We start from the raw sequence: 27,982 nt of genomic DNA on the forward strand, positions 1-27,982 counted from the left end.
AGATCCTATCCGCTCGAACAAACTATGCGAGGATACTCGCAGTTCAGCGCTAACAAATGAGGCAGACCGCTAACCATGAACGTCTCGCCGGCGGCTGGTCCCGGAGCCACAAAGTGAGCGGCAAGCGCTCGACTCGTGCGCAGCTTGCTCAGCCTTTATTTAGTCGCTGGCTAGATCGCGTGCATGCATGCTGTCCGCAATGTCAGCGAAGAACTTTCCGGACATGTTCGCAGCTCGCTCAGCGTTATGCGCTGAGGCCAACGGGGGGCCGTGGATCCAACAAGCTGAACAAAGTTCCTGGTGAGTACGTACAGGTTTTTGTGCTTCGGTTTGGTTTGCGTCTCTTAATAGAAGGTGAATATAGTTAAGCGGGCACGCGGCAACTAAAACTGTTCTCGTTGTTTATGCGTGAAGTGTCACCAAGTTTGGCACAAATAAGTGACTTTTAATGCGGAGCACAGAATTGAATTTAATTTAGGCTAGCTGTTACAGTTGTTGAGTAACTACAGTTAACGCCCCCGTCGGATAATCGCATGGTCCTTGACGGGGAAAAGCCGCTGCATCCTTGAGTTGCACCCGACAATAGCAGATCTTAGCAGCCTTAAAGGGGAGAACTTACAGCATGGAAAAAAAAACGGGCCATCTCACCACCTGGTCCATTCGTGTCTGATCTCAAGTTCCGTCTAGGTGACTGCCTATAGCCACCCAACGCAACATTTTGTGGTTTTCCACAATTTCCAGGCCAAATACAGCGCAGCGTCGCTAAGGTTTCGCTTCTGCAAGTCTAGTCTGTGCAACAAAGGTTGTCCACTTCCAAGAAAAGAGCAAACAGGGAAGGTCTCCGCGGTGGCGGGCCAGTGAAGGTGGAGAGTTCGCTTCCCTGGGAAACCAGTGGAAGCTTCTCGCGTCTACTTATCGTGTCATAATTCGTGTCGTAATATCGTGTCATAACAAGGGAACAGCAGTTCGCAATTGGTAGCGAGGTGCTGGAAGTAGTAAGAGAATATGTCTGCTTAGTGCAGGTAGTGACCGCAGATCCGGATCATGAGAGGGAAATAACTAGAACAAGCAGAATGGGGTGGAGCGCATATAGCAGGTTCTCTCAGATCATGAATGGCAGTTTGCCAATATCCCTCAAGAGAAAAGTATACAACAGCTGTATCCTACCGGTACTCACCTATGGGGCAGAAACGTGGAGGCTAACAAAGAGGGTTCAGCTTAAGTTCAGGACAACGCAGCGAGCTATGGAAAGGAAAATGATAGGTGTAATGTTAAGAGATCGGAAGAGGGCGGAGTGGGTGAGGGAACAAACGCGGGTTAATGACATCTTAGTTGAAATCAAGAGGAAGAAATGGGCTTGAGCAGGGCATGTAATGCGAAGGCAAGATAACCGCTGGTCCTTAAGGGTAACGGAGTGGATTCCATGAGAAGGCAAGCGTAGCAGGGGACGGCAGAACGTTAGGTGGGCGGATGAGATTAAGAAGTTTGCGGGGATACAGTGGCCGCAACTGGCAAAGGACAGGGTTAATTGGAGAGACAGGCCTTTGCCCTGCAGTGGGTGTGGTCAGGCTGATGATGATGATGAATTATGCGTAATCGTGTCTCGCACTCGGGCTGCGTCACCGTCAACTTTGTTGCATAAATGCCGCAAAGATCTCTGCATTCAAGTTACTATAATACTGCCGGAACTCGTCGGGCGTACCTTTTGTGCGATGGTCGCTTAGATCCGATATTAAAATACTGAAGGACACGTATCGCGCCAAAGCTTCTGACTTCTAAAAGGTCTGCGAGTACGAAATAATGAGCGGCATATCGTTCGGTGGCAGGTTAAGGTTTCCACTGCGACTGGCTTTTTGCGAAAGGTCACTGAGATTCAGCTGGAGACCCCTGCATCAGCGCTTTCCGAAAACATCTTGTACACTAGCTGAGCTTTGTTACTGAATGCATTTAAATATTCATCGTGGGGTGTACAGCGCGAATATTTCTGTAAACGATGAAGCTGTACAAGGTCTTCACGGATACTCCATAGTTGTATACTGCAGATATATAAATTTGTCCCCCCAGTATATATTAGCCTGCGCCAAAATTGAGTACAGGGGCCGTATTCTAAGGATATCCATTTTCAATTTCGGATCGATCAGGTCCCTTGCCATAGGCCACAGTTGTTCGGTTGCGTAGTAGTGGTTTTTATTAAGCATTGAATATGGAAGGTAAAATAATTTTGCTTGCCACGGCATCTGCCATCGCGTCTGGAAGCACCTGAGCTGGGGCAGCGGAAATAAAGGATAGCAGGCAGTGTGTAGAAGTGAAAAGAAAGAGGGGAGGGGATAGTAGAAAGGACAGGGGGAGGGGTACAATGACAATAAATCTATTTACGTGTAAACGTGATAAATATATACAGTCGCACGCGCGTGAGGGTCTGGTAGAACGCAGTACAAAGACACGGTTGCGTAGCCGCCGCGGCTTTTAAGCGTCCGAGGTAAGCGACCAGGCCTCGCTATTGGCTGCGCATCGCAGTTAATGGTTAACTGGTTCGTGGGGCGAGTGGCGAAGGCTGTCTTCGACGTGGGGACCCGCTGTCTTGTGACATCTGTTTTGTTTATGTTATGTTATGTTACGTTTTGTATGCTGTTTAACGTCCCAAGGCGACTAAGGCTATGAGAGACGCCGAAGTGGAGGGCTCCGGAAATTTAGACCACCTGGGGTTCTTTAACGTGCACCGACATCGCACAGTACACATATTTCTAGCATTTCTCCTCCATCGAAATGCGACCGTCGCGGCCGGGATCGAACCCGCGTCTTTCGCGTCAGCGGACGAGCACAATAGCCAGTGAGCCACCGCGGCTGCATTGTGATTGGCCGCTTGCTGCTTTCGGCTGATGCTGCCGTCACGCGGATGTCATCCCCAAATGAACTAGAAAATAGACACCCGTTTCAAATGGATCCTTATAGAATACGGTTGCAATCGCGCTTTTGCATTTATCCTTCGTCTAAGGGCGGCAGTCGAGGCTAGTCGCGTTTAGATGTGGCCTTTTTCGATTTCGTGCGTTGGCCCGGCATTTTGAAAAAGCCTGGCTAGCAGCTTTTTACTCCTCACAAGGAGCGATACCTGGTATTTTCAGGCGAGTCACATTGCTGAAATGCTGCGCTGATATCTAGAACTTTATTTGGACGCCTCTGGCAAAATCTACGGTGAGCTTCACTTGAATTTCGGAATCACGACGGCAGCTGCTCAGGGAAGCGTCCGAATTTTCGAAGCACGAGTGCCGCCAATGAGATGGACAGCTTGATGTTTGCGTACTTACTAGCACTCGTTTTGCCTTCGGCGGTGCAAATGAACAAGCTCAAACGTACGTAGACGATTTTTTTGTTTCTTTTGTTGGTTCCCACTTGGACATTAACTACTCTCTAGACTCAAAAGTCAATTCAGTCTCTAGTCATTAACAAAAACGAGGTGACACTTTTTTTTAAATTTTTTAAGCATCCTTTCCTTGCATCTGTTACTGCATACCCAATTTATGTCCAGAGGCAATAGACGTGGCTTAAAAAAAAATATTGCACTACCAAAATGAAAGATAGCCTTTTGTCAAACTGGCCTCGTTCAAAGCATATAACTTCTCAAATAGCAGCGCTGCTAGAACAGCTTTCCGTGGTTCCTCCAAAGGTGGCCGACTGTGCTACAGAACTGAAATCGAGCACAATGAGGGGGAGCCTTTTGTATATACTATATATGCTCGCATTTTTGAGTTAACTTACGATCCTGCTACAGCTCTTGCACAGCTCCTGCTTCTTGGTAGGTGTCGTGTACGCACATGTCATCAGATATACTATCTTGACAACATTAAATTCTTGCTTATTACGGGGTGTTTTGACTGGTTGATCAAGTAAAGTCAGAGCCACTTGGGTGGGGCTGTCCTTTTCGTATATCTTTCTTTGAAAAAACAGCGCTAAACGAAAGGACAGCGAAAAAGAGTACAACAGGACCGGCGCTGCTGTTGTACTCTTTTTCGTTGTCCTTTCGTTTAGCGCTGTTTTTTCCAAGAAACATGTGCCAACTAGCTCAACTCTCCGTTTTACTTTTCGTATACTCAAGGTGGGTTATTGTCGTAACATCGTGGGAGGGAACAGCGTATTGTCGTAATGCAAAATATTCATCGTCAATAAGTTGTTTATTGTTTACTTGAATGACTTGAGCTCTGCTGGGTAAAAACCAGCCGCCAGCGTCTATTGCGCATGCGCAGTTCATGGTGGTGACATTCAAAAGCGACAGACGGCGGCAGCTGCAAGCGCGCTTCTATGCGCCGCTCACGCGCGTTTGCAACCGGTTTGCATGGTAGCAGATGAATTTCCGCGCCCTGCCTAGGGGGCGCTACATTTTGCGATGAAAGGCGAATTTTCAGCTGTATTCAGAACTTCGAGAAAGCCGTTTGTTTCTGAATAGTTTCACAATAAAAAAAGATACAAAAGTTCCGGCTTCTTTTCACACACTAAAAGTTTCTGATCGAAACACTTTGCGCCGAGCAGATCCTGCTTTTAGGCCGTCGATTTGAAGTATCCGCAAAGCATAGACTGAGCTTACTAGGAAGTAATTGAAGAACGAACTCGTTGCAAAAAAGATAAGAAAAATAAGAAAGGATAAATTAACGTTTGGAAAAATTGCGGTTTCAAATAACAGACTTAAGATAGCTTCATCGCATTAGTGCTCTATTCTGGTTGCATAGCAACAAGGGGAGAAAACACGCGCACACACACGCAAACACACAAATACACACGCACAGAGAGAGAGACAGAGAGAAAGAGACAGACAGACAGAGAGAGAGTACTCTATATGTGTGTTTTTTCGTCCTTGTTGCTTCGTACACTCCAAACAGAAAGGATTAAAAGGGAGTAAGCTGACACCTCTAGCGCATTTGAGGACAGCTTACTGCTTTTTTACTTCCACATAGTCGTATTCGTGTTTAGAGTGTAAGCAAAGCAGCTTACTATGGGCATAAAGTATGAAAAACCAACGAGGCCTATTCGCAGCTTTACTGAGATAACTGATTTATAAGTTAGAAAGGACCTAAGAATAAGTTGAGAATAATACTATTCCCTGGAGGTTACTAAGGGCAGGACGGAAAAAATTGTGCGTTCTAATGTTCCAACTATGCCAAGAAAGCGTTCCTTGCCAAAGTGTACAGTTTCTACCAAAAGTAACCAGGCTACACAGTTTGCTTCTCAGTCGTATATTAAAGCTGTCGTACCAGCTCTCAAGCTCTAAATATCTGTATGTTAAGGAGAAGCCCTGTCCTCACCTTCAAAGAGCTTTTTGATCTTTAGGGAAGCCGGGAAATTTCTACAATAAGAATGAGAAGCAAACTGTATCTAGACCTCAGTTCTAAACAGTTACTTTTTGCAACAGGGACAATTGGCTCTGGAAGGTGCTTCACGTGAAGAACTTTTCGCATGGAATAAAAATTACACAATAAATATTAGGCCTTTGTCAACTGCACACAGATGTTTTTATTATAATTAGTTTTAAAATTTGAGGAAAAAAGCAAAGCGAACCTTTGCTTATTTGTGAAGCGGTGTGCACAGAGCCGTTTGAATTTGCTCTGAGCGGTGTGTTCCTTTTTTTTTTAGCGTTTTGCTCACGTGGGCTAGTATACGCTGTATAGATCGTGATACGTAGTAAAAGAACTCTCAAGTTTTTGTTTTTTAAGTTCTCGGAACACTTGCGGTTGCTTGAGGAGCCACTCCCTCAATCTTTCAGATGAAGCCGAAGCAATAGTTTATCCATCGCTTCTGGAGGCGAGGAGTGACAACGCTCAGAAGACTGTTCACTTGGGCGATGGAAATCTTTTCAGCCTTCAGAAGGCGTCCGTCCTGCACGATACGCTAACGGTGCATTCGTTTGAGGACAACAAGAGGATCATTCAAACGGTGGGTGAGCATCTTATAGATTATGGAACACCGCAAACCACGTTGCAGTCCCTGTTCCGTTATTAGACGTAACCGCATTATCGCTATTTGCTCTGACAGTCATAGCGTCCGAGATGGAAGACAGAAAGATGTTCCTCAGTTTATTCAATAATTGTATGCCTGAACTGATGCTGTGAGTGATTCTCTGATTCTTATTCTTTTTGATGAAGACGTCTGTACTTGGACCAACCATTTTCTTGCAGTGCATTAGCAAAAAAGTACCTTTTATAGGTTTCTGAAGCTCCATGTTGCTACATGTCGCGTGAAGCGAACATTCCTTTTTTACTTTTCTCTGAGTTTACTACGATTTGCACCGTACCGATAACCGATGCTTACGATCCCTGTAGAACATAGTGCTTAGGCAACCATCGGCATGGCGGAAGATTTTCCTTCAGAAACTGGAAAAACTTGTTTAACTTCACCTTCCTAGTTATGCGTCTTAACTTAGGCTTTTCGAAACGTTTGATTTCTTAATATTGAACAAGAGTGAGGTGGTGTTACTGTACGCGGACAGCTCGTCTTGTTATCCAGAAAAAAAAAAAATCACCTCCCGATGGCCAGCAGTATATAGGTCTATATTTAACCAAGAATGTAAGAAAAAGCGGCATTGCAGTCTGCTAACTTTTTGCTCACCAATTTATAACGCTGTTGTTTGACTCAAGTATCTTTAAATGAGGTTATGGGAGAGCATATATAGCCTATTCCTGTCGGAAAACATAACATAAAGCTTTATGTTGTCACAACCAATTTTTTATAGCATTTTTGGCGATGAACTTGAAATAAAGACATTGTGGTAAGAACCTAAGTTTCTCCAGTATTGCGCTGTCCCTTGTAGTTTCAGAACTGCAGAAAAGTGCTACAATTAAAAAAAAAACGGTCGTTAGGACAAAACGACCGAAAATTTTGTCATATTTTGGACATGATTCTGACGTTATCTCGATTGGGATACTTGTGAATTTTTTTCTTTTTATCTCTGTCATTCTACAGTTTACGTAGGCCTAACCGGTAGAAGCTCGCAATATACCGCTGTAGTTTTCCATGTCGCAGCCGTGCAGACTGCTTCCTTCGAGCTTATTTATTGCTCCACATTGGCTGCAAAGCAGGAGCGAAATACTGCTTATACCTTAGACACAAATGTGTCTTAACTTTAATTCTAAGGTTTTTACGTGAAGGCACCATTTGCCTTCTTGTCTCGCTCGGTAGCGCGAGCAACATTCTGAGCGGTGCAAACGTTTTGCCAAAAAGAAACAAAAATTACAGGTCTGCACGAGCGTCAATATACCTTGGCACTGCAAGTCATCTCGTTGCCTTGCCCTCAGGTTGGCATTTCGGGCGACCTATGGGGGGCTTTCAACTATGAAAATGCCATGACATGGGTAGCGGCCTTTAGAAACAATGATTTATTTTCGAGAGTCGACATCCACGATGTGCAGCTGAAGCCCATGAGGAAAGCTGCAGTAAGAGGACTATGGATTAAATTCAGCCGTATGTATATCTAGCTTAATGCGAAGTGAGAAGTGAGAATGGCTTTAATTAATTTGGACTTCAAACACAATACAAAAACAGAGCAAGATAATTGACCTTTCGTCAGCAAGTATATAGTAATCAGGGAACGCCACTTCTGCCGTAGGGCTGTTATAAACGACAGAAACGCCTCGTTAAATGATCTGTTTTCTGATCATAATCATGTACCTACTGGCCAATTACAAACCGCCATCACAAGGCTGGACGTGTCAATCATTATGGTCAAGGCTAATCCATATCCCCCACCTCAACAACATCGCTTATTGGCCGCAGTAATGCTCAGAAACATAAAAATTAATTGCTCGGTTATTTTATTCGACCGTGTCCGGAAAATTTTTGAGAATTACTAGAATGGTTCAACGGAATTGTTTGAGGAGAAGAACAAGATGTCCATACTGCTACAACAACGTATAACTGGCGGGAAATTTTGATTTGTGCGCTACAGCGCTAAACAGACAGACGTCTTCTACTTTGTGTTTCGCCTGTTTCGAGCTGTACCAACCACAATGGACTACTATTACCAACTAGCCCAGCTATCCCCCCTTCTTCAGTTGAAATCTCACGTGGTTAGGTCCTGAAAGAGAACTAGATTGCGCAGAGTCCTGAAGATAGGAAAAAAATACTTTTACGTAAAAGTAATCGGCATTTAAGGGCTATTGACGTGCGCGGAATGCGAACAGGGCTGCAAGGTTTTGAACATATTTATTGATGTTTGCTGGTGTTAGTTGGACTCTCCAATGATCGATTGGATGCTGCACTGATAGCAATAATATTTGTTGACGATCTTTACGAGCAACCCTAATTGTTTGCTGTTTTCGTTGTGTTTGTGACGACAGATAAGATCGGAGGAAATCGAAGGAAACCTTTACGAGAATAAACACAGCCTGGCATCTCTCCTTCTTCATGAAACTACGCACGGAATTTTAATGGTACTGCACCCTGGTTTGTGTATCATTTGGTAGCCGGATAACACCTCTCAAATACTACATATCTGCGTTTGCTTTTTCAAATGCAGGAGGGCCTTATAAATCATTCTTACAGTATCGAACCTTCCTTCGAAAGTGAAAGGTCTCAAATGGGACAGGTTGCCCACAAAATATTTAAAGTACAAAGTGAGAAAGCGGCGTTTAATGAATCAGGTAAGAATGCCACTGGCATTCAAAAGACGGCAGTGATGTATCTCGTTAGGGAATAAAAATACGTTTTTCTTTTACCATTTCGTCAGTTATGGACTTCGAGCTTTCACCGGACCACCTCCAAATAGGTATGTCTGCACTATGCCTTACCATGTACGAATGTTATTTTTAAAAGTACCATAAATTTCAGAGGCCAGGGGTGAACTCCCGGATGTTTTTAGTCCTGACGTGTTTGTAATTTCTGATTACGAACACAACAAAGACTTCCGGAGCAAAGAACGTCTCATATCCTACCTCGTAGTATTCTTCAATGGCGTAAGTGTCTTAGTCCTTGCCGTCAGTTGAATCTTGTAAATAAACAATCAACCAACCATTGCTTATTTCAAGTAAATACACTTTCAGTTGCTAAGTTTTTCTAAAGCGAGCGAATTCGACACTAAAAGTTTCCTGGCCCGATACTGCACGCCAGGTTATTGTTAGCAGCCATGCAATACAAAGTAGCAGAATACACATTTTGGCACTTTTCCCTCGCAGTATAAAAATTATTCTAAAGAATTCAAGGAGAATAACTCTTATAACTGTTATTGTTCTTATAATGCCGTTCCAACTAGCCCCTTACCGCACTCTTCTAGAGAATAACTCCACGATAACTTTTCCAAGAAAGATGTTGCTTGAACATTTACAGTCAAGTAGAACGGCCTAAAACATCTCCGCCGGTATGCTACGCAGAAAAGAGAGGAATATAACGAATTTAATAAAGGAAAAAAAAAACAATGAAGTCAACCTTTGGGAGATCTCTCTAGTTTGCTAATCAATGCTGAAAGCTCGTTCAAGGGAGGAAGCGGGCTATAATTGTTGACTTTGAGAGTCGAGGAATTGCAGGTAGGAGGGCGTTTTTCCAGCGTAATTGCAGCTGAAAATCAAATCACTTGCTGCATAAGTGTAGTAAGGCCTGATGTAAAGGATGAAAAAATGCACCGTCATAGAGAGTCAGTTACCAGGTAATCTAACGGCATACAGTTCTCGTCACACTAACAGATTTTGTGATATTTTTCCCAAGGTCAAACTAAGATACGAAAGCGTGCGATATCCACGCATCGTACCCAGGCTGGTTGGAGTCGAGCGTGCTGAGGTACGTGCTACATTCGTCTTAGGTTAGGCTTTACTATTGTGAGTGTCTAAAAAAAGTCTGGTAGCTCGTGTTTCTTAAGTAGCGCGCGTTCGGCTTTGAATCACTTTGTTATCAATACAGCTCGAATTGCAATCTTCACGACGAGTGATTAATTAAACGGTTTATTGATTCATTTATCAATTGATTTTTGCGGGCCATGGCAACGCAAGCTGTAAAGTGAAGGGCACAGAGCAAGTTCTGATGCCCTCGGTTTTTCTACAACCACCGAAATCGCAACACACGAGCGTTTTTCCACTGCACCTCCATCGAAATGCAGCCGCCATGGCCGGGATAGACTAACGTGGAAAATTGGGCGTGTTGGTACATGTCTTGAACACATAAATAGCATCGCAAGGAGACGAGGACTAGACGAGACAACATGCGTGAGTGACAGGTTGAGGGAACATGCCAAAAACGTAGATAATGCCCTTAAAGGAAAAGATTTTGCAGGACTTCTGGCCGCCCACTGCCTTACGTGTGAAGAATGTTCCCCAGATCTTACTAGCATCGTCATTAGAAAAAAAGAATAATCAACGTGTAACGCGCGAAATCATTGAATCGGAGTTGATTTATAATCGGGGAGCAGCATGTGTTAGCTCCGCTTCTATCACTCTTTCTGATAAGAGCTGACATATTTGCGCATGCACTGACGATGACGCCGGATTGTTCAGAGTGCATACATGTTCCCACGATTCGTTGGAAATAAAAGTTGGAAGAACAGCGCCGTCTTTGTTGTCTCGTCTAGTCCTCGTCTCCTTGCGCTGCTATTTATTTGGCCGGGGTAGAATTCGTGACATTTCGCTCACTTCACTGACAGGAAGTAATTGGCCATGTACTGAATGATTTGGTTTGGTTTATTGGGGTTTAACGTCCCCAAATCGACTCAGGCTATGAGGGACGCCGTATTGAAGGACTCCGGAAATTTCGACCACCTGGGGTTCTAAATGTATTTTTGCCAGCCCTCACATCACACATGGTTAGTACCAAAGATAAGTAAAAGGAGTAAATGCGGAAAATAGCAGAAAATGTGTGGTTGTGTTCTTTTGCATTTTATGTAGTGCTCTTTCCTCACTCCTGTGAGTTAATGTACAAACAGGCTAAGTTTTTTTTTAATCTGCTGCAGCGTGGGCAGGAGCCATATGTCGAGATGTACGGCGATTCTATGATCGCAGAATACACGCTAGAGAAGCTGAAGTCTTATGTGGAGCAACGGCTGACTTACTTCAAGGGCGTCGACGCCGTTTTGATGATTACGGGGTAAGTTTTGCATTGTACGCAGTCTCTATTAATGAAATGTCATGAAAGCTCGTTTTGATGAGATACGAATAGTCAGTGCACCACATGTACGACACTCTCATATGAAACGTTTCATTCGCCGCCTTCGTTTGAAAACGCTAGTGCTGCAAAGTGTTTCACTAAGCACGCGATGAGAGGCGGCAAGGAAATCTTTTGTAGCGAAAGCTACATTGACCACGAACTTGCGATTTCGCTGTAGCGGGGCTCCGAGGAGGCACAGAGGCTGACCTTGAGCCGTTGCCTAGCAACCGCCTCAGCTGGCGGACGCCGCGCGCTAGCCGTGCCATCTGGCATGACGTCACACCGCGCGCCTCGCCGCGGAGCCGCCGCCGCCGTTTGGTATGACGTCACACCTCTTGCCTAGTCGTTGCGCTCGCCTCTCCAGCTGTGTGGCATGTCTGCTTTCGCTACGTATATCCTGGCATAGCCGAGCTAAGCCCCTGCCAATTTTTTTATCCCCATTTTTATGTGAAATGAAGTTACAAGTGAAAATGGAAGCTGGACAAAGTAATAATTAATTACCCCCAAGCTGCGTTATGTTCAGCACATCGACTAAGCTGTAATGCGAAAGCATTATTAACAACAGCGCAAAAACAGACCCGTCAAGGACTGTTTCTCTTGCCAGCGCTTGAAAGTCAGCGCTTATGCCGTTTTTTTTTGTTAGTGGCGCTTCTGCCTTCTTGTGCTGTAGTTAATAATGAATCTTCATCAACTGGCCCAACTGTCAGCATTAATATGAAACCAGCTAGGCTGCTTTAATAGCATCCCTATAAATGCCAACAAATCTAATCGCAGGTCTGTTGACATGCAGTAACTTAAGGCTACTTAAAAAAAAAGTACTCCTACTGTTTACTGCTTGCGCTCCCATACTTTTAAAACCAGCTGTAAATATCTTTGAAATGCATTTTGATGCCGTGAACTGGGAGTTTCTAATCAAATACACGCTAGCAATCTGTGAAACAAATTGCTATTGTACTACGTACTGCTAGTAAATAGCACTTGAATGAGAATGACACGCGCATGAGCTATACGTATATATTCCAGACATGTGAACGACGGGGTCTTGCACCTTCATATAATTTGTTTTTGTTACCCGAGAACTCTTTTTTTTTTTGTAAATTAATTGAGGCACAGAGGATAGGTCATTCTGGGAGAGAATGAAATCGATATATTGGTCACGAGAAATAATACGTTACAAGTTTTCATCATTGGCAAGGTAAAAGCTGCCACCATCGTGATATTATGGAAAGTTCTGTTTGCAGGACTTAGACCTAGCGAGGGAAGAAGGATTGCACACAGACATGGTTCTTGGGCCAGACTGCTCTGGAGCTGCTCATTTTCCTGTTGTCGTTGTTCCAAACAGTGCCGTCCGAATTGACTTCATTCAGGTTCTACTCATCCCACTCTTGAGCATCTCAATCAATAACTCTCGCTCAAAATCTGCTCTTATTTTTATGCTGGGTGCAGTGCCTGACGACGTTTAACTTGATGGATTCACCTTCTGTGCCGACCTTCTCGTTTTGAGTAGGCTTAAAGGGCAACTGCATGGCTTTTAGAAATCGACGAGCTTAAGAGTCGAATCTGTGAAACTTGCAGGTAAAGCGTGCAATGTCCTTTTGGGCTATAATTTGAAATAATCGCCGATTAAAATCGCAACGGCTTTCATGCTTCTCCGCAGCGCACAACACCAAGGGGGGGGACGCATGTTGACGTCATCGAAGGTATCGGTCCATTTCCAACTATAAACGCCTGCTTTGAAGAAAAAACCAACGCCATTAAGGCAAAACCCTCCAAGCATTGTTTGGTAGCATCCAACGAGTCACGGCAGAGTGTGGCTGATAGCAGCGGTAATTTGAAATCATACCCTCTGTGACGTCACACGGAACTTCCCCGAACTAATTCGGTGCTTTGTGGTGAAGCGCTAAAATCAGCCGTTGATTACGTGGCTATTTTAAATACTAGTGCAAAAGCACTTGGAACGCTTTACCAGGCCTATAAAGATTTGAATCCTTTAACCCTTTCAGCCCTGAATTTTTTTTGCTACATCGGGAATTTTTCTAAAGTGTTATTTTGCTTCACTGCCACCCAAGGAACACACTAATGCAAAAAATTTCTCTAGGACACCCTCGGTTTTAAAGATGGCGCCGTGTCCTATATATAGGACACCAGGGCTTAGTGGTTGCAAGAACAAAAAAAAGCAAAGTTTGACGTTACTCTTTATTTCAAGACTTTCACAAATATTCCAATATTGAGAACATACATGCTGGTTGCCTTGAGGTGCAGCTAATACTGGACGTCGATTAATCCGTGTTAAAAGTTTTGAAACAGCTGGAATGAGTTCAGTTGATGAACCTTGATAAACGACGAAGTCGTAGGTAATCCCCGAGGCGGCGCACAGCATGAAAACTTTCACTTCCCACGTATTTGGTTTCCCTTTGATGTATTATGTCTCGCTGTCCTTTGAACGGAATGATTTGCTGATCGCTCCAATGAAGCTCCTCGAAAGAGAGGTTTAGGCATCTTTCACGAAATGTGTCCAAATCTGTCCTGACCTTCCAGAAAGGACAATTGGTGGTGTGGTCTTGTTACGAAGTTTGTACGCGCGTTGCGCGTACCGTGCTCCCATGGAACACAAACGGACGCTTGGGATAGAAAGAGCGTTTATTCATCCCGATCAGTCAGCTTACCTAGCGTGACGGGCGAGGGTAAGGGGAGGAAGGGTCGAGGGAAAGCGCGAGGAGCATGCGCTTGGCGTTCGCCGTTGTGAGGCGCAGCGTTCGCCGTAGTGAAGGCAGAGCGTTCACAACAGGTCTCCGTTCACGTCTACAATGTGCAAGCAGATTCTAGCCATGGCTAGCGAAATACACCCATCGCTAAATGCTGTGAAATCAGCTTTCTGATTTCTTCTTCGTCATCTCAACGAATTTTCCTTCTTGATAAATAGAATACATGTTTGTTTCCTCAGCAAGAACAGCAAAAAACACTATTCGGTACCGAGAAAAACACGGATACGTGAACGGGGTCGGTAGACCATCAAGATCATTCTCATTCTCGTCACCAGATTATTGAGGGTGATACGTGGCTGCTAGCTTATTGAAAGCTCTCCTGCACCACGACCTGTCTTCTGGTGTTGCTTTGTCAACTTCATCACCGCTGGAGGCAGCCGAGAGCTCAAATGCACGTCCTCCTCAGCGTCTTCAACCTCCGACACGTAACCATCCTTCAGTGCAGCAAAGATGACATCTGGATCCTCGAGACGCAGATGTCTTAATCGAGGCCGCTTTGCCGTTGAGTAAGGTCACAGTTTTTGCCTCTGCAATAAAACAAAAACAAAAATTAGGCATTACCAAAAAAAATGTTCCGCACTTGCATGCAACACGCGCCGTTGGTTTATAACCACTGAAGCCTGGTGTCCTATATATAGGACACACATATCGCGGCGTGCTGCGACAAATGTACTAACCGCACAGAAAATGTTCTGCAACTGTTAAAGCCTTTAGTGTCTTTGAAACAATCTGCAAAATTCTAATCGCGAACACGCTCTTAGGTATGGAGTAAGAAAATGGCAAAATAGTACTTACCATTGCAGCCGCCGTCCCCGTCTTCCGCCATTTTGTTTGTTTACTCTCGGCGCTACGATGAGGAAGACGAAGGAGAAAGTGATGTCTGTGCTTATAGGGATGCCTTGGGAGTCGGCTCAGTTCTTGTTTCAGATTATTTGGCATTTTAATCATGACTTATAGCCGTTTTGCTTCGTGTCCTTTTTATAGGACACCAGGGCCGAAAGGGTTAATATCGATAAATTTTCAAAAAGTGGTGCAGTTGCCCTTTGAGCATGTCGACGTACGTGATGCTCCACTATTGGTTGTCTTACCGTCTTTTCTTCGGAGGTGTTGCACCATCGCGTGTCTAATAAATGCATCGTGTCTGGCACAATTTCATGTAGTTGCTGGTACTTGGTGGGGCGGAAACGTAATTCATCATCACGTGTAGTTTTTAAAGGAGTGGGGACACCAAATTTTCGTTCGCTGTTCTTGCTTTAAAATGCGACGTTAAAATGTAAAAAAATTGTAGCTGAATTTTTTTCCAATGTAGTTTGTATTTACAACCAAGTCAGGGTTTAAGTTAAACTCTAGTGAGGCATACACAAATTTCGCTATAACTATTTTTTTTCCTGCGATGTCATTCCGTATCGTGAGGCAGGATGGTGTAAGAGTTGGAGCGAATCAAAACGAAGGAGTAAAAATGGTAGTGCAATTTTTGTATGCGTCACGTGTCCTGAACCGCAGCTGTTACATGTATAGCTTCAGTTCTGCTGTTGAAACTAAAGCCAGAACTACATCCATGAAAAAAATTTATTATAAATTATTCACGGCAGGTGAATTACACGTGGTCATTCGTGTTTAGTAATGTCTCAAGCACCATTATAAAGACAAAAACACCCAACAAAAAACTTGGTGTCCCTAACCAGTTAAGCTATTCGTAGCGGTTGGTGCGCAAACTTAGAGGTTAATGAATTTGTTCATTAAAGAGAAAATTTAAATAAAAAATAGCAATTTGATAAAATTTTGAACAAAAGTATACATCTTATGATCTTTAAAAGTTATGGATGGTTTTGAATTCTTGAATCATCTATAAGGAGCCCATTGCTTGTTTTTTCCAGGCGCAGTATGATCAGTGTGTCCACTGGGCAGATTAGACGGGGTGTGGCAGGTAAGATCTTGGAGAAGTTTTAGGAGAGTGCTCTTAGATAATATGTACGTAAACTTTATCGCAGTAACCAACAGCAGAAGCATAGTGTGCATGTAAAAAAACTAACTGAAAAAATCAGGTTGAAATAATATTTTCTCGCCTACAAATGCGTCTTGTACTGTTTGGAAAATGTCAGCATAGCCAGAAAGAGCGAAAAAATGCGTTTTTTAATGAGAACAATAATTACATGTAGCTGTCTTCTGTGTCCCATTAAGTTAGGCGACCTTACGTTCTCTAAAGCCCACCGAAAATCTCGGCTGGTGGGCGTTTCTGCATTTCGTCTACGCTCGAAATGTGGCCACTGTGGCTGGGAATGAACCCACGAAATCGTTCTGAGCAGCTGACAGCCGTGGCTACTAAGACACCGTGATGGCCACACACAGTATGCTGAAGATAGCTCTCAGACGCAGCTCTATTGCTACGGATAGGCCTTTAGGCCTGAACTTTATCTCCAACACTGCCTACTGACATAAGTGAAACAGCGCGAAAGAAGAAGCCCGAAGGCGAAACGAAGAAGGGACAGGAAAGAGCGCTGAACAGGCAACTGAATTTTTATTGAGCGAAACTCGGACAATATATAAGAAGGCAGTGTCAAAGGTAATCAGATGCAGTCAACGTCACATGGTGTAAAAAGCCATAGAAGCGATAAAAAAAACATAACAGAGTAATAAAGCTAAAAGTCGACTGAATCTCAAAAGGGATGGTAACAAAATGAAAAAAAGTACACTTGATGACTATATACAGTTAATGTCATATGGTGCGAGTTTCGCTCAATAAAATTCAGTTGCCAGTTCAGTGCTCTTTCCTGTCCCTTCTTCGTTTCGCTTTCGGGCTTCTTCTTTCGCGATGTTTCACTCATGTCAGAATGGACCAACTAGCCCAGAAAAAAGTACTGCCTACTAACTGGTTATGACTTCAGTGTATGTGAGAACCGATGGAGAGAACAGGCACCAAATTCCAACTTATGCACTAGTCTCAAAACAGTGTTTATAAGAAGCACGCTTATGCACAACATGAAATGACATTTATTTACAAAATCCTGAAAACGTCGTGCACAATCATAAACAGACGTAAACAGCCCCTTAGCATACTTCTGCTACGTCTCATTAGCATGCGAACGCAACTCATTCTAATAACATTAAATTACTACTAAGGGTTCCAGTTTACACTGTCATGCTGCCTGCTGAATCGTGTGTGGATTTATTGTAGTAATCGCATAAGTCGTAATAAGTGTTAACCTTATTCTTAGAGTAGTTGCAGCACACGTCTTCTATTCTGTTTCAGATTTAGCTACCATCTTATTCTTATCAATGTGAAAGCAACAGCGCTAACCATGTCGCGGCGTAGCAGCGAAAATAGCTTATTTTTCTCAGAATGAATTTGATGATGGCAGTGCTGTGGATGTTTTTAGTATTTTAATCTGTGTGTCAGTTACATCTGACTGCTTGCGCAATTCCGCATTTCTTCCAGGCCTAGCGATGACAGCAGGCCTTTGCTCAAGACGGAGGGTCGCCGAAAGCCTCGACATTGGAAGGGGATACTCGGGAATAGTCCACGCAGCCCATGAACTTGCCCACCTGTACGTATACCTAATAGGAAACCGCACGACTTCGTGCCGTCTGCTCTGTTGCACTTTTGTTTTGTAGCTTTAATCCTGTGGTGCGCAGCTTATTGCCTATGATTCAGAGTGTAAAAATGGGCAAATTCTCCTCCTTCTTTCTAAGTGAAGTACACAAGCCGTTAACATCGTCTTCATTTTTTAAACCTTTAAAAATCCAAAGGGCTATGCGTGAGGAGGACGATATAAAACACGAACGTAACCCAACGTCACAGTTTTAATGCGATAGTATTAAAAGCCTCATCGGGAGAAAAAATATCATCGGTAATAAAATTCATCCATTGGCTGGAGGGAACTTACGTGCAGAGGCGGATTTTACGTTCCTTTCAGCGTTTATTTTCAAGAAATCTGTGAAGCTTAATTTCGATCACCCTATGTAAAAAATTCAAAGCTAAACACTGTAAAGCCGCGACAGCTACCGCAGAGCACCTTTCATTGTTTTCTTTTCACAAAACTCGAATAAGTGGACATATTCTTGCCGAAGGCTTGTTCAGGGCGGAGGTATGTTATCGAAAAACTGTTTTGTCAAGGTGCGCTAAAACGGAAAGAGAACTGCCTGTTTCCAAGCCCAGCGCAGCGTACGCAGAGCCATCGTATGCCCGCCGTCCAAGCCAGTCAGAGGAGGAAAGGTCCTCCACGCTCTCTGGCAGCCCCTTTCCTCTGTGCAACTGTTGGAGGGGTCGCTTTCGAACTCGCCACAGAACGAGCGGAAATGCGCTGTGATCGGAGCTAAGGTTATTTCAGGGGCTTCAATCACAGCGGCACTTATGCTAGGCCGTAGCTGCCACGTCATCATCGCGTGATAAGCTACAATGCGCGCATCGATCTAGGTTTCGTCTTGCGATAGGTCTCCTCCTTTCCCTCGAATCACACACTTGTTTGACGGATGCAAGCATCTTTCAGAGATTCCAAAGCAAATTAAAATACGTTTTGCCGCCGGCCGACGGTGGTTTCCACTGTCCTGCTTGAGGGCGAAAAGCACCACGTCATGTTTCGATTCCCTTTTTACGTCTACTAAATTAGAGCCGCGCCAAGCGATGTGTATGACCGCAACTTTACGGCAGACCCATCGAGACAGTGCGCAAAAGCAGCATGCTGCGGGATGATAATTGCATTCTCCGCCGAGCTGTCTGCCGGGCACCCCTCTTGGCAAGAAATGGAACCGCCAAGCGCCGTCTCGACCTGTATGTCTCGACTATGTGCTACGTTCTACTGCTAGGGCGTTTATCAGCCAGTTGCCTATATGATTCGGTCAGGGCTCACGCCTTCCGGAGGCTATCGTCTGCAGACGATGGCGGACGTCTGGTTTTAGAGCCCAGGATTTCTGCGAAAGCAACCAGGCGAGCTTGGTGCTTCAGTTTGCAGTGGAAGTGTAATTGCGATCCGACAGGCATATTGCACTTGTCTCCGGCAGCATGGGATCCAGCCACGACCAAGCCGGTCCCGTAGCGGGAGTTCCAGGCAACCAGGGTGCGTACCACTGCCGTTGGAGCGATGGCTACATCATGAGCTACGACTACAAGGACGAAAACCAGTTTCGGTTTTCGAGTTGCTCTCAGCAACAGTTTCAAGTATTCCTCAGGTGAGTTTCGGCTGCTACGTGCATGGAACGTGCTATATGGATATTGCTTACGGTGGGCTACAAGCCTCTCAATAAATAATGAGCTTAGCAGTTGTAGTTAAAAGGTTAACTGATCAATATTAGTTAACCAGCCAGCTATCTGGCACGTCTTAGCTGTACTATGATGCGCTACAACGTTGGCAATGGTGTAAGCTCTCTTCTGAGTCAGAAAACCTGTTATAAAAAATGCTGACAGTCCTGGGTGAAACACCCTGTATACAGCAGCTCTTGCGGTATAAGGTGCTGCGTCGGTTGGATGGGGCGACAGATTACGGGAGCCCTGCAGGCATTGGTTTTGGTGGATGAGATTAAGAAGTTTGCGGGGACACGGTGGACGCAGCTGGTAGAGGACAAGGTTAATTGGAGAGACATGGGAGAGGCCTTTGCGCTGCAGTGGGCATAGCCATGCTGCTGCTGATGATGATGATACATGAACAGAGAATCTTTCGAAGCGCATTTTATTTGCAAACAATGTGGTAATGTTGTTACCCCTTTTTTAGCAGAAGTAACCGAGCAACGGGGTTTGTTTATCAGCCGTATTGTCGAGCCCTTACAGCACTCCTGCAGACCAGTAGGTCCCGAAAGGCGAAGAGGAGGGCTCTCCTTACCTTACACGGATTAAGAGCTCAAGGGCTGCCATTAGTACCCTGCTACTCGGCTGGGAAGCCAAATTTGTTGATCGGTTACTTATGGCAAAGACTGTACAACCTGTCACTTCTCTAACAGTATCGCTGAAATAATTGGCTGTACAGCGGCGTATGACGAAAACGAGGCGGCGATACGGGCGAGAATGCACGCATGCGCATAAAGGGCTTGCCGTTTTCGGCGTGTTTCACGACTCCGCTTTGTCAAAAGCGCTGCGCGGCCATTTGCTCGACGCTTGCATAATACCGTTGAGATCTGGCCGGTTTGTGTCTCGAGATCTGGCCGGGTTACTTCTTCGTTCTCAGTTATACGGAATAAAGAATTTCAGTATCAAGAGCGTGAATTATGTGGCACGTGTTAGCAAGTACGGGCAGTGTAATGCGGCCGACAATTCCGAATAGTACGTTTATTTTGCGGATTCGGTTGCGCAGTACTGCGATGCGTGATAAATCCCCGCATAATAATAAGCATTCATTCAGAGTTTGAGCCCAGTTTCTCCTGTTTCCTTCACGCCCTTGTCCCTATTACCGGGTGTTTCAGCGAACACTTTCAAAAATTTTCAAAAATAGGCTTTTTGGGGGTAAAAATATGGCTTTTGCGGCATAGTGTTACCAGTGTTGGCGGACACCAGTAAACCGGTGAGTCGTCTTAAGTAGTAAGCTGGTTAAGTAATTTGTAATGGTTAACTTTTTATAGTAGAGTTAGGGGCCTAGTTGCAATTAAAAATTTGTAGCTGGTCGTTACTAATAGCCATATCAGTTTTTGCAATTTCGAAGACGTGATAGCCCTTGGCGCTGCGGCTCTACAAAATTTGGCTGCATCGTGCACTGGAGGGGTTCCTTTGCCTGCGTGCTTTCGAAAGCGCATGTATTTGCGCACGACGTAGTCATTATTTGTTGAACCACAGCAGCGAGGGTAATCGTGGTTTCGAAATTCGAAAAACCGGCATGGTTGTTACTAACGACCGGCTACAAATCCCTAATTGCTACCCGCCTCGGTGGCTCAGTGGTTATGGCGGTCGTCTACCGAGTACCCGGTTTCGAACCCTACCGCGGTGGCCGTGTTTCGACGGAGGCGATACGCAAGAGGCGCCCATGTGCTGTGCAATGTCAGTGCACGTTAAAGATCGCCAGGTGGTCGATTGGACTGGATTGTAAAACATTTATTGCGTCGAGAGCAGGTTGCAGGAGACACATACTAGATGGCCGCTAGCCCATGGCTGGCGGCGACCTCACTGGCCCGCTCGATTGCCCTTACTTGAACCTTGGGGTCCGAGCTGACGAGCACGGCCTCCCATCACAGATCAACTCCGCCGGAGGCGGATCATTTTCGCAGTTCCACAGAATGTGGTCGTATGTGGCCCTTTCACCACATTTATGGCAGTTTGGGTCGTACTGGACATGAGGACAAGCATTGCCGGATTGAGAAGGGAGCGTGTTTGCAGTCGGCGCCAGGTAACTTCCTGCGCTTTTGTTAACGATTTGTGGGGAGGGGGATATGCCCGCCTCTCCAGCCTAAAGTGATGGGTGATGTCATGAAATGAGATTAATCCGTCCCTCGTGAAATTCGGGTCAGAGGGCGCGCTCACTGCCCGGTCGACGAAACCTCGAGCTTGCGCGTGAGCCGCCTCGTTCCCCGGATTAGACAAGTGGGTGGGGACCCAGATCAATTCAACTTCTCTAATCGGCAGGGGTGGTGTTTTGAAGGATGCGTAGTATGCGTAGTATAGGATGGTACTATGGTACCTCTTTCTCTTATCCTTCTTTAATTCCCTCCTCTATCTCTTCCCTTACGGCGCGGTTCAGGTATCCATCGAGATATGTGAGACAGATACTGCGCCATTTCCTTTACTCAAAAATCAATTTACCAATCAGTTGCCTGTATAGTTAAAAAGTTAGTTATCAGAAATTAGTTAACCAGCTTACTACTTAAGCTATTCACCTGCTTTCCGGTGTCCGCCAGCACTGGTAATACTATGCTGCAAAAGCCATCATCTTACCCCAAAAAACCCATTTCTGAAAATTTTTTAAATTTTTCCCTGAAACACATGGTATATTAGCTCCTTCTGAAATAAATCCTCCAGTCCGTTTGCGTATGTTAACATTGTTCGAAAAGGTATTTCCTTCTCTCCCTTGCGTCCACAGAATTGTGCCTGCAACCTGCATTGCCAGCACGTGGGCGGGTAAACCGCCCAAACCGTCGAGAAGATATCCCGGCGACATGCTGTCCCGCAACAAATTCTGTCGGAGGGAATCTGGACTTGCAGCGTCAAAGGAATGCACAGTAGGTTGCTCTCTTTTCACATTCGCAAGCGCCCTCGCGTAGGACGTATTTGAAATCTAGCTTTTACCACAAAAAACTTTCACCAGGGATATGTGGTGAAGTTGTGAGCAGTGTGACACAGAACAAACTTTTTGCCTAGAACTGTCAATTTTATGGTTGTCATCTAAATTTCAGAACAATTTTTGAATATTATGCGCCATAAGGAAAAATAGCCAGAAAGCAGAAAACTTTGCTTGTCACACAATTATGGAGTAATGAATAAATGAATGTTCAAAATTTGTTCCCCTTCATATATTGCTCACGACTCTACGGGAACTTTGCACATCAGCGCGTTGCGTATTGAGTAGTCCAGTAGCGGGGCTTTTTGGGTTTGTTGGTACATAGTTCCAATACACTGTAGCACTGTAGCGCATGCGCTACAGTGTATTGGAACTATTGAGTAGTCCTCAATAGAATAGTTTTAAGTTCATTTCCTTGCCAAGGCAGTCCATGCTTGGGCTCATACTACCCTTTACTAAGCTTACTGAGGAGACCTTGTTGGGCAGAGCTTAAGACAACGGGGCCCCGATAAATACACCCTCCTCACTCAACTCGCTGAATCGCCCCCTGCGTTTGTGCTTGAAGATGAATAACGTAGGGACTCATGCTTCCATACGGAGTTTACGCCTCTATTCGAGCACTGGCAAGAAACGTGCTTTGTAGGGAATTTACTGTACGTAAAAAGCCGAAGTCGTAGTTTGACGTACCGAATGCCAGTTATGGAGGTTTCTGGTTTATGCAATTCTGTAGGTTGCAGCTGCACTGATCTCATTTCATTCAAAGAATTTCACGGCTACTGTCATACATCCGAACCTGAAGACTAGATAGACAGACCTTAGAGGAATGGAACTGCAGCTGGGTTTTTGGTATTACCACTGACGCAAGGTTTCATTCCTCTCATGCACGCTACCTGAATTTTTAGTTCTCAGAGGCCAGGAAATATACTTCATTTTTGATGTGCACTTTTGGTTATATCTCGTACAGATAACCATGTACCATGAGCGTCAAATAAAACGCGAGCGCAAGAACACATATTTTAGCCGCTGGAGAAGGTATAATGGAAGGGAATTAATTAACTTCTTTATGCAGTGTTTTTCAAGCCGTCGAAGTGAATATCAAGTGTGCTAGTATTCAGCCGGCCCCAGCAAAAATGTTCTCATTTGCTGTTTCCGCTTCACTTGACACGTTCAGGTTTGATTTAATGCTGACAGTACAAGTGTGTAATAAGGGATATCGGACATTGCTTGCTGCACGTTAGTACTATAGTACGGTACAACTTAAGTAAACGGTTGGTAACACTGGACCACGGTCCACGGCGTCTTTTGTTACTCCCGTGGTCAATCACATCAGTGAACAAAGCAGCTTCTTAATCTTCGTCTATATTTTAAGCAAGCCCGACAGCAAAATTCTAAAGCTTATAAATTTCAGCGCGAAAGCTCTACTCTCCGCACAACTCCCAAGGTCAGGTTTGGTGCACGTTCGACCTTGAGCCGGCGGAGCGGAGGTGTGGCAAGTGACGTCATACCACGTGACTATCTGCGGAGAGGCGCCGCATCTGCGCTCATTCGGAGCTTTGCCGCTGCCGTACCACGTGTATAGCGGGAGGCATAACGCTTGCTTCGCTGCAGCTCTCGGCCGCTCAGTCTCGCCATGGATGAGGCGCGCGCCTGACTGCGCCCGGGGCCAAACCATGCGTAGCCATGTTTAACAAAGTTTTCAATGGTATGACTAGGTTTAACAAGCGCTAAACCACTGCTAGTTTTTTTTTGGTTAGCTTCTTGCTAAGGTAACAAAAAAAGGTTTAGCAGTGGGACGTTTTCTTGGCGGGGAGCAATTCTGTGCAGTGGCCCTGAATGGGGGCAAAGCTTCAGTGCAGATTTATGTTAATTGTATCCGACTACAGAGAGAATCATGCACCGGTGAAGGGTCCTATTCTGCGAGCGTACAAAGTTCTGTTGCTCTGCGGTCCTGCGGCGACAGTCGGTAGTGAGAAAAGCAGCCCTTAGACCAACCGGTAGTTTATAATTTAGTTCCCAGTAATGCAGATGTTCCCAATGATTTCACTCGGTGTTTAAGAGTAAAATATTATGCTGCGCAAAATCCTTTGTGCCCAGCGCCGGCACAAATAGTACATCTATTGTCATTGGCAGATTCTACACATTAATACCACCTATTATCTTTGTACTGCATGAAACGATATTCGCCTCCTTTTCAAAGCAATACAAACAAAAATTTGTTGAATTCACACAATAAATAACTGAATACGTCAGTGTTGACAAAGGGAGAGCCTATTAGTATGACAAAACTTGAATAAACATACTGTTGAGAGCATAAGTGGTATATAACACGGTCTCTTCTGTAAGAAGGTGACCATTTTCATTCAGAGGCATGTATGTCATCTCGCTCGTTTCGATGCGTGGCGTTCTAGATTGACGCAAACGCCGAAAGGCTCCACAAGAGCAACGAGCCACGCCACCGCGAGTTCTGTATACCATCTTTGCACCCAATAGTACCCGTCATGTTTCCCTCGTTATTTCGTGTAATTTCTCAAAACGAAAATGTCGACACTTTTTTTTTTCTCGGAAGGCTGGTGGAGTATGAATCACTGTTCCATTATGAAGCCGTTATGCATGACACAAACATGTTTTAAGGAGCCGGTCACTTACATGGCTTCCACAATGGGGCACCCTGCTTATGTAATGAAATCCACATATACGTCACGGATGTGCTTGAAAGAACCTTCTTGTTGCAGACGTCAACGATTAAATTATACGAACCCTGTAGTCCTCTAGTGATGAGTCTTCGATATTTGGCACGATGAGACCACGATTCCATTTGTTCATTGCTTTTATGAAGAGTTCTACAACAGCTATAAGAAAGTAATCGGCACGATTTATAGCAAATCACACGCACACGCACGCAAGCACACACGCACACTCGTATGAAAAATCATGTAACACTCTGATGAAGGCTGGTTCTAAGTCGAAACATAAGCAAACCCTTGTTATGATTTTAATAACAGTGCGTGTCAGTCGACTCTATAACTATACATACACAATCTAAGATCAGACACGTAAATTTTTGTAGAAAAGGAGAGGACGAGACCTTTGCAAGATAACGTGTTGCCCGGGAACTGACGTGTACAAGCGCCATACAGATCGGGCAGAATACTGGTGCCTAGACGGAACAAACTGCGGCGACAACCAGGTAAAATTCTTTAAATCCTAACCATGTAATGTCTGAGCGAGTAAATCAGTTTAGCGAGGGTGGCTGTGTGGTCGATAAGAGGTACAGTCGGGGACAAAAGTCTCCGGACCACATGTTCCTCTAACGAAGCCGATAGCTCTTCTATTAGTAGGCGGCTGGAGACCACACTTGTAGAGGTAAAAGTTAAATATTTGTTCTTTCATCTCCACAAGTGCGGCCTCCTGCGGCTGTCTGATAGTTGAGCTATAAGCTTTGTTTGAGGAAGACGTGGTCCGGAGACTTTTGTCCCCGACTGTACACAAACATAGATGCTAAAGGATGAAAACGAAAACTTTGGTGCTGGGTTACCTGTATCATGGGGAAAAGGATGAAGTGCGGCAATCTCTTCGGTGCTTAAGTCGTATAAGTATGCATTTGGATGGAAAATATTTGAAATATATTTAGCGCCTGTACTCTATTTATTTATTTATTTATTATACCTCAAATGCCCCAGTTGGGGTATTACATGAGGGGTGGGCTTATTACAGGCGTTATGTTATTCTTTCGATGAATAACTTGAAGCGGTCTGGATGAATGTGGCGAACTGCTTCGGCAGGAAGGTGATTCCAGTCCTTTGCTGTCTGAACGAAAAAAGCGTTCAGATGCGCAGTGGTATGTGCTGATGGCGGGTAGACTGCTTTGCCGTACGTGGTTAAGGCGGTGAGAGGTTCGATGTGTAGGGACGATGACACAGCTTCCAAGTGATGAGTGGTAAAACTTGTGAAAAAGGCATAGTCTGGCTATTTTACGCCGCGAATCGAGGGATGGAAGATTAGATTGCAACTTCATATTAGCGACACTTGAATGATAGGAGCAGTTCGAATGAATGAATCTTGCTGCACGATTTTGAATGGATTCGAGGGCGAGAGAAAGATTTGTCTGATGAGGGTCCCAAACTGCACATGCGTACTCCAATTTGGGACGGACGAGTGTTATGTAGGTAAGCTGTTTTATAGAAGGAGGTGCTAGACGCAGGTTACGACGTAAAAAACCGAGCACGCGGTTGGCGTCTTTAGTAATGTTAGAAATGTGCGACGCCCAGTTCAGGGAATTAGAAATGGTGACAACAAGGTATTTATAAGATTCAACAGCGGAAATTACGGAGCCAGAGATATAGTAATTTGGTGAAACAAAGGACTGCCTGCGATGAAATCTAATTAACGATGTTTTATTAGTGTTTAAAGACATGAGCCATTTGTTGCACCAAGATTCGATGTAGTCCAGGTCTGCTTGCAATATTTCGGGATCGCTGGTGTTAGTGATAGGCCGGTAGATTACGCAGTCATCTGCAAACAATCGCATGTTAGAAGTGATACCAGCAGGCAAGTCATTAATGTAGATTAAGAAAAGCAAAGGGCCGAGTACTGTGCCTTGTGGCACACCAGAAACAACGGGGTGCAAGGGGGAGGAGTGTCCATTAGCATGTACGAACTGTTGACGGTTAGTGAGGAAGCTTCGTATCCAATCAAGAATGAGAAGGTTAAGGTTCAGTCGTGAAAGTTTAAGAAAAAGCCGTCTATGGGGAACTTTGTCGAAAGCTTTCTCAAAATCCAAAAATAATGCATCCACTGGTATGTTAAGGTCTAGGTTAGTACTAACGTCATTAATGAAGAGAGCTAGTTGAGTGTCACATGACATACCTTTTCGGAAACCGTGCTGACACGGATGAAAGAAATTTACTGATATAAGGAAATTGACGATGTGAGAGTAAATTACATGTTTCATTAACTTTGAACAAATGCTTGTGAGGGATATGGGACGATAGCTCTTGCATGAGGGTGGCAAACCTTTTTTTGGTACTGGAATCACCTTGCCTACCTTCCAGTCCTGTGGCACCACTCCAGATGATAATGATTGCTGAAATATGTACGAGAGTATTAGGCTTGTAATATTTTTTGTGTTCTTGAGTAGTTTGGAGTTGATCCCGTCGACACCGGCTGAGGATGAGACCTTAAGGTTGTCTATTAAATTCTCGATGCCAATAGCGTCAAAGGTAGTGGCAGGCATGATTGGGTGATTGTATTGCGGGAAATCTGGGAGGTTATCATCAGGCTCATTAGTAAATACGGATGAAAATACGGAATTTAGAGCTTGAGGCACTGCCGGATCAGGAATAGGATTGTTGTGTTCGTCGAGAAGAGATAAGGGATTGGATTGGGTTGGGTTAATAATTTTCCAGAATTGTCTAGGATTTGTGAGTAGCATATTAGGCCATGTATTTGAATAGAAGGCGCGCTTAGTTCTAGTGATCAGTGATTGAAGCGTTGAACTTCCGATTAAGCGGAGCTCAGATTAAAACCTACGATCTAAGTTTGCTTCACCTCCAAATGTGTAATAGTAATAGTACAGAAAAACCAATTATGTAATAGAATAAAATTGTCAGTGCGTTGAAAGAATGCCCGATGCTGCTGAGCGTCGGCTACAGTTCGTACGTGAAATATTTGGCGAGTACACAGCAGCTTGTAGCAAGAGTTCAATATCAATCAGAGAAGGTAAACAGAGGAACTAATTTTTCTTTCTTTGGTTTTCATTAGGAGTGTTACAGTGGCGAATGCAGGAAAAAACGAAGGAAATGAAGATGATTTTACCAAAGGCATAGTAAATAAAAACAATGAGTTCGGGTGGACGTCGGCTTCTGGTAACTGCATTACAATTTTCAAGTACGTGACTCCGTCAGTGACCTCAGCGCA

General features: G+C 44.6%; 1 protein-coding gene and 1 long non-coding RNA gene across 2 annotated transcripts; one reads left to right on the plus strand and one right to left on the minus strand.

Annotated features, from left to right (window-relative positions):
* The first annotated feature begins 3,192 nt into the window (after nucleotides 1-3,192).
* LOC149330905 (venom metalloproteinase antarease-like TtrivMP_A) lies at nucleotides 3,193-27,974 on the plus strand. The gene is made up of 14 exons (XM_089560014.1): nucleotides 3,193-3,350; nucleotides 5,753-5,922; nucleotides 8,322-8,414; nucleotides 8,501-8,624; nucleotides 8,711-8,749; nucleotides 8,812-8,936; nucleotides 9,682-9,753; nucleotides 10,916-11,049; nucleotides 15,752-15,801; nucleotides 17,311-17,419; nucleotides 18,873-19,040; nucleotides 21,869-22,007; nucleotides 25,134-25,253; nucleotides 27,827-27,974. Exons 1-14 carry the CDS (start codon nucleotides 3,278-3,280, stop codon nucleotides 27,866-27,868), a joined length of 1,458 nt encoding a protein of 485 aa, XP_089416140.1. The 5' UTR covers nucleotides 3,193-3,277; the 3' UTR covers nucleotides 27,869-27,974.
* On the minus strand, nucleotides 13,731-14,876 carry LOC149330906 (uncharacterized). Its single transcript, XR_016285524.1, has 2 exons — nucleotides 14,670-14,876; nucleotides 13,731-14,401 (listed from the first exon to the last, which is right to left on the minus strand). It is a non-coding gene; the product is annotated as an uncharacterized LOC149330906 (long non-coding RNA).
* Nucleotides 27,975-27,982: the final 8 nt, after the last annotated feature.

The sequence above is a fragment of the Amblyomma mixtum genome, chromosome 9 (genome assembly GCF_055824585.1).
Source record: "Amblyomma mixtum isolate Tamu chromosome 9, ASM5582458v1, whole genome shotgun sequence".
NCBI lineage: Eukaryota > Metazoa > Arthropoda > Arachnida > Ixodida > Ixodidae > Amblyomma > Amblyomma mixtum.

Coding starts and splice junctions, on each gene's coding strand:
- LOC149330905 (XM_089560014.1), top strand. CDS start 3,278: ATGGACAGCTTGATGTTTGCGTACTTACTAGCACTCGTTTTGCCTTCG. Junction 15,802..17,310: donor GATTAGACGGGGTGTGGCAG/GTAAGATCTTGG, acceptor CATTTCTTCCAG/GCCTAGCGATGACAGCAGGC. Junction 17,420..18,872: donor GCCCATGAACTTGCCCACCT/GTACGTATACCT, acceptor TGTCTCCGGCAG/CATGGGATCCAGCCACGACC.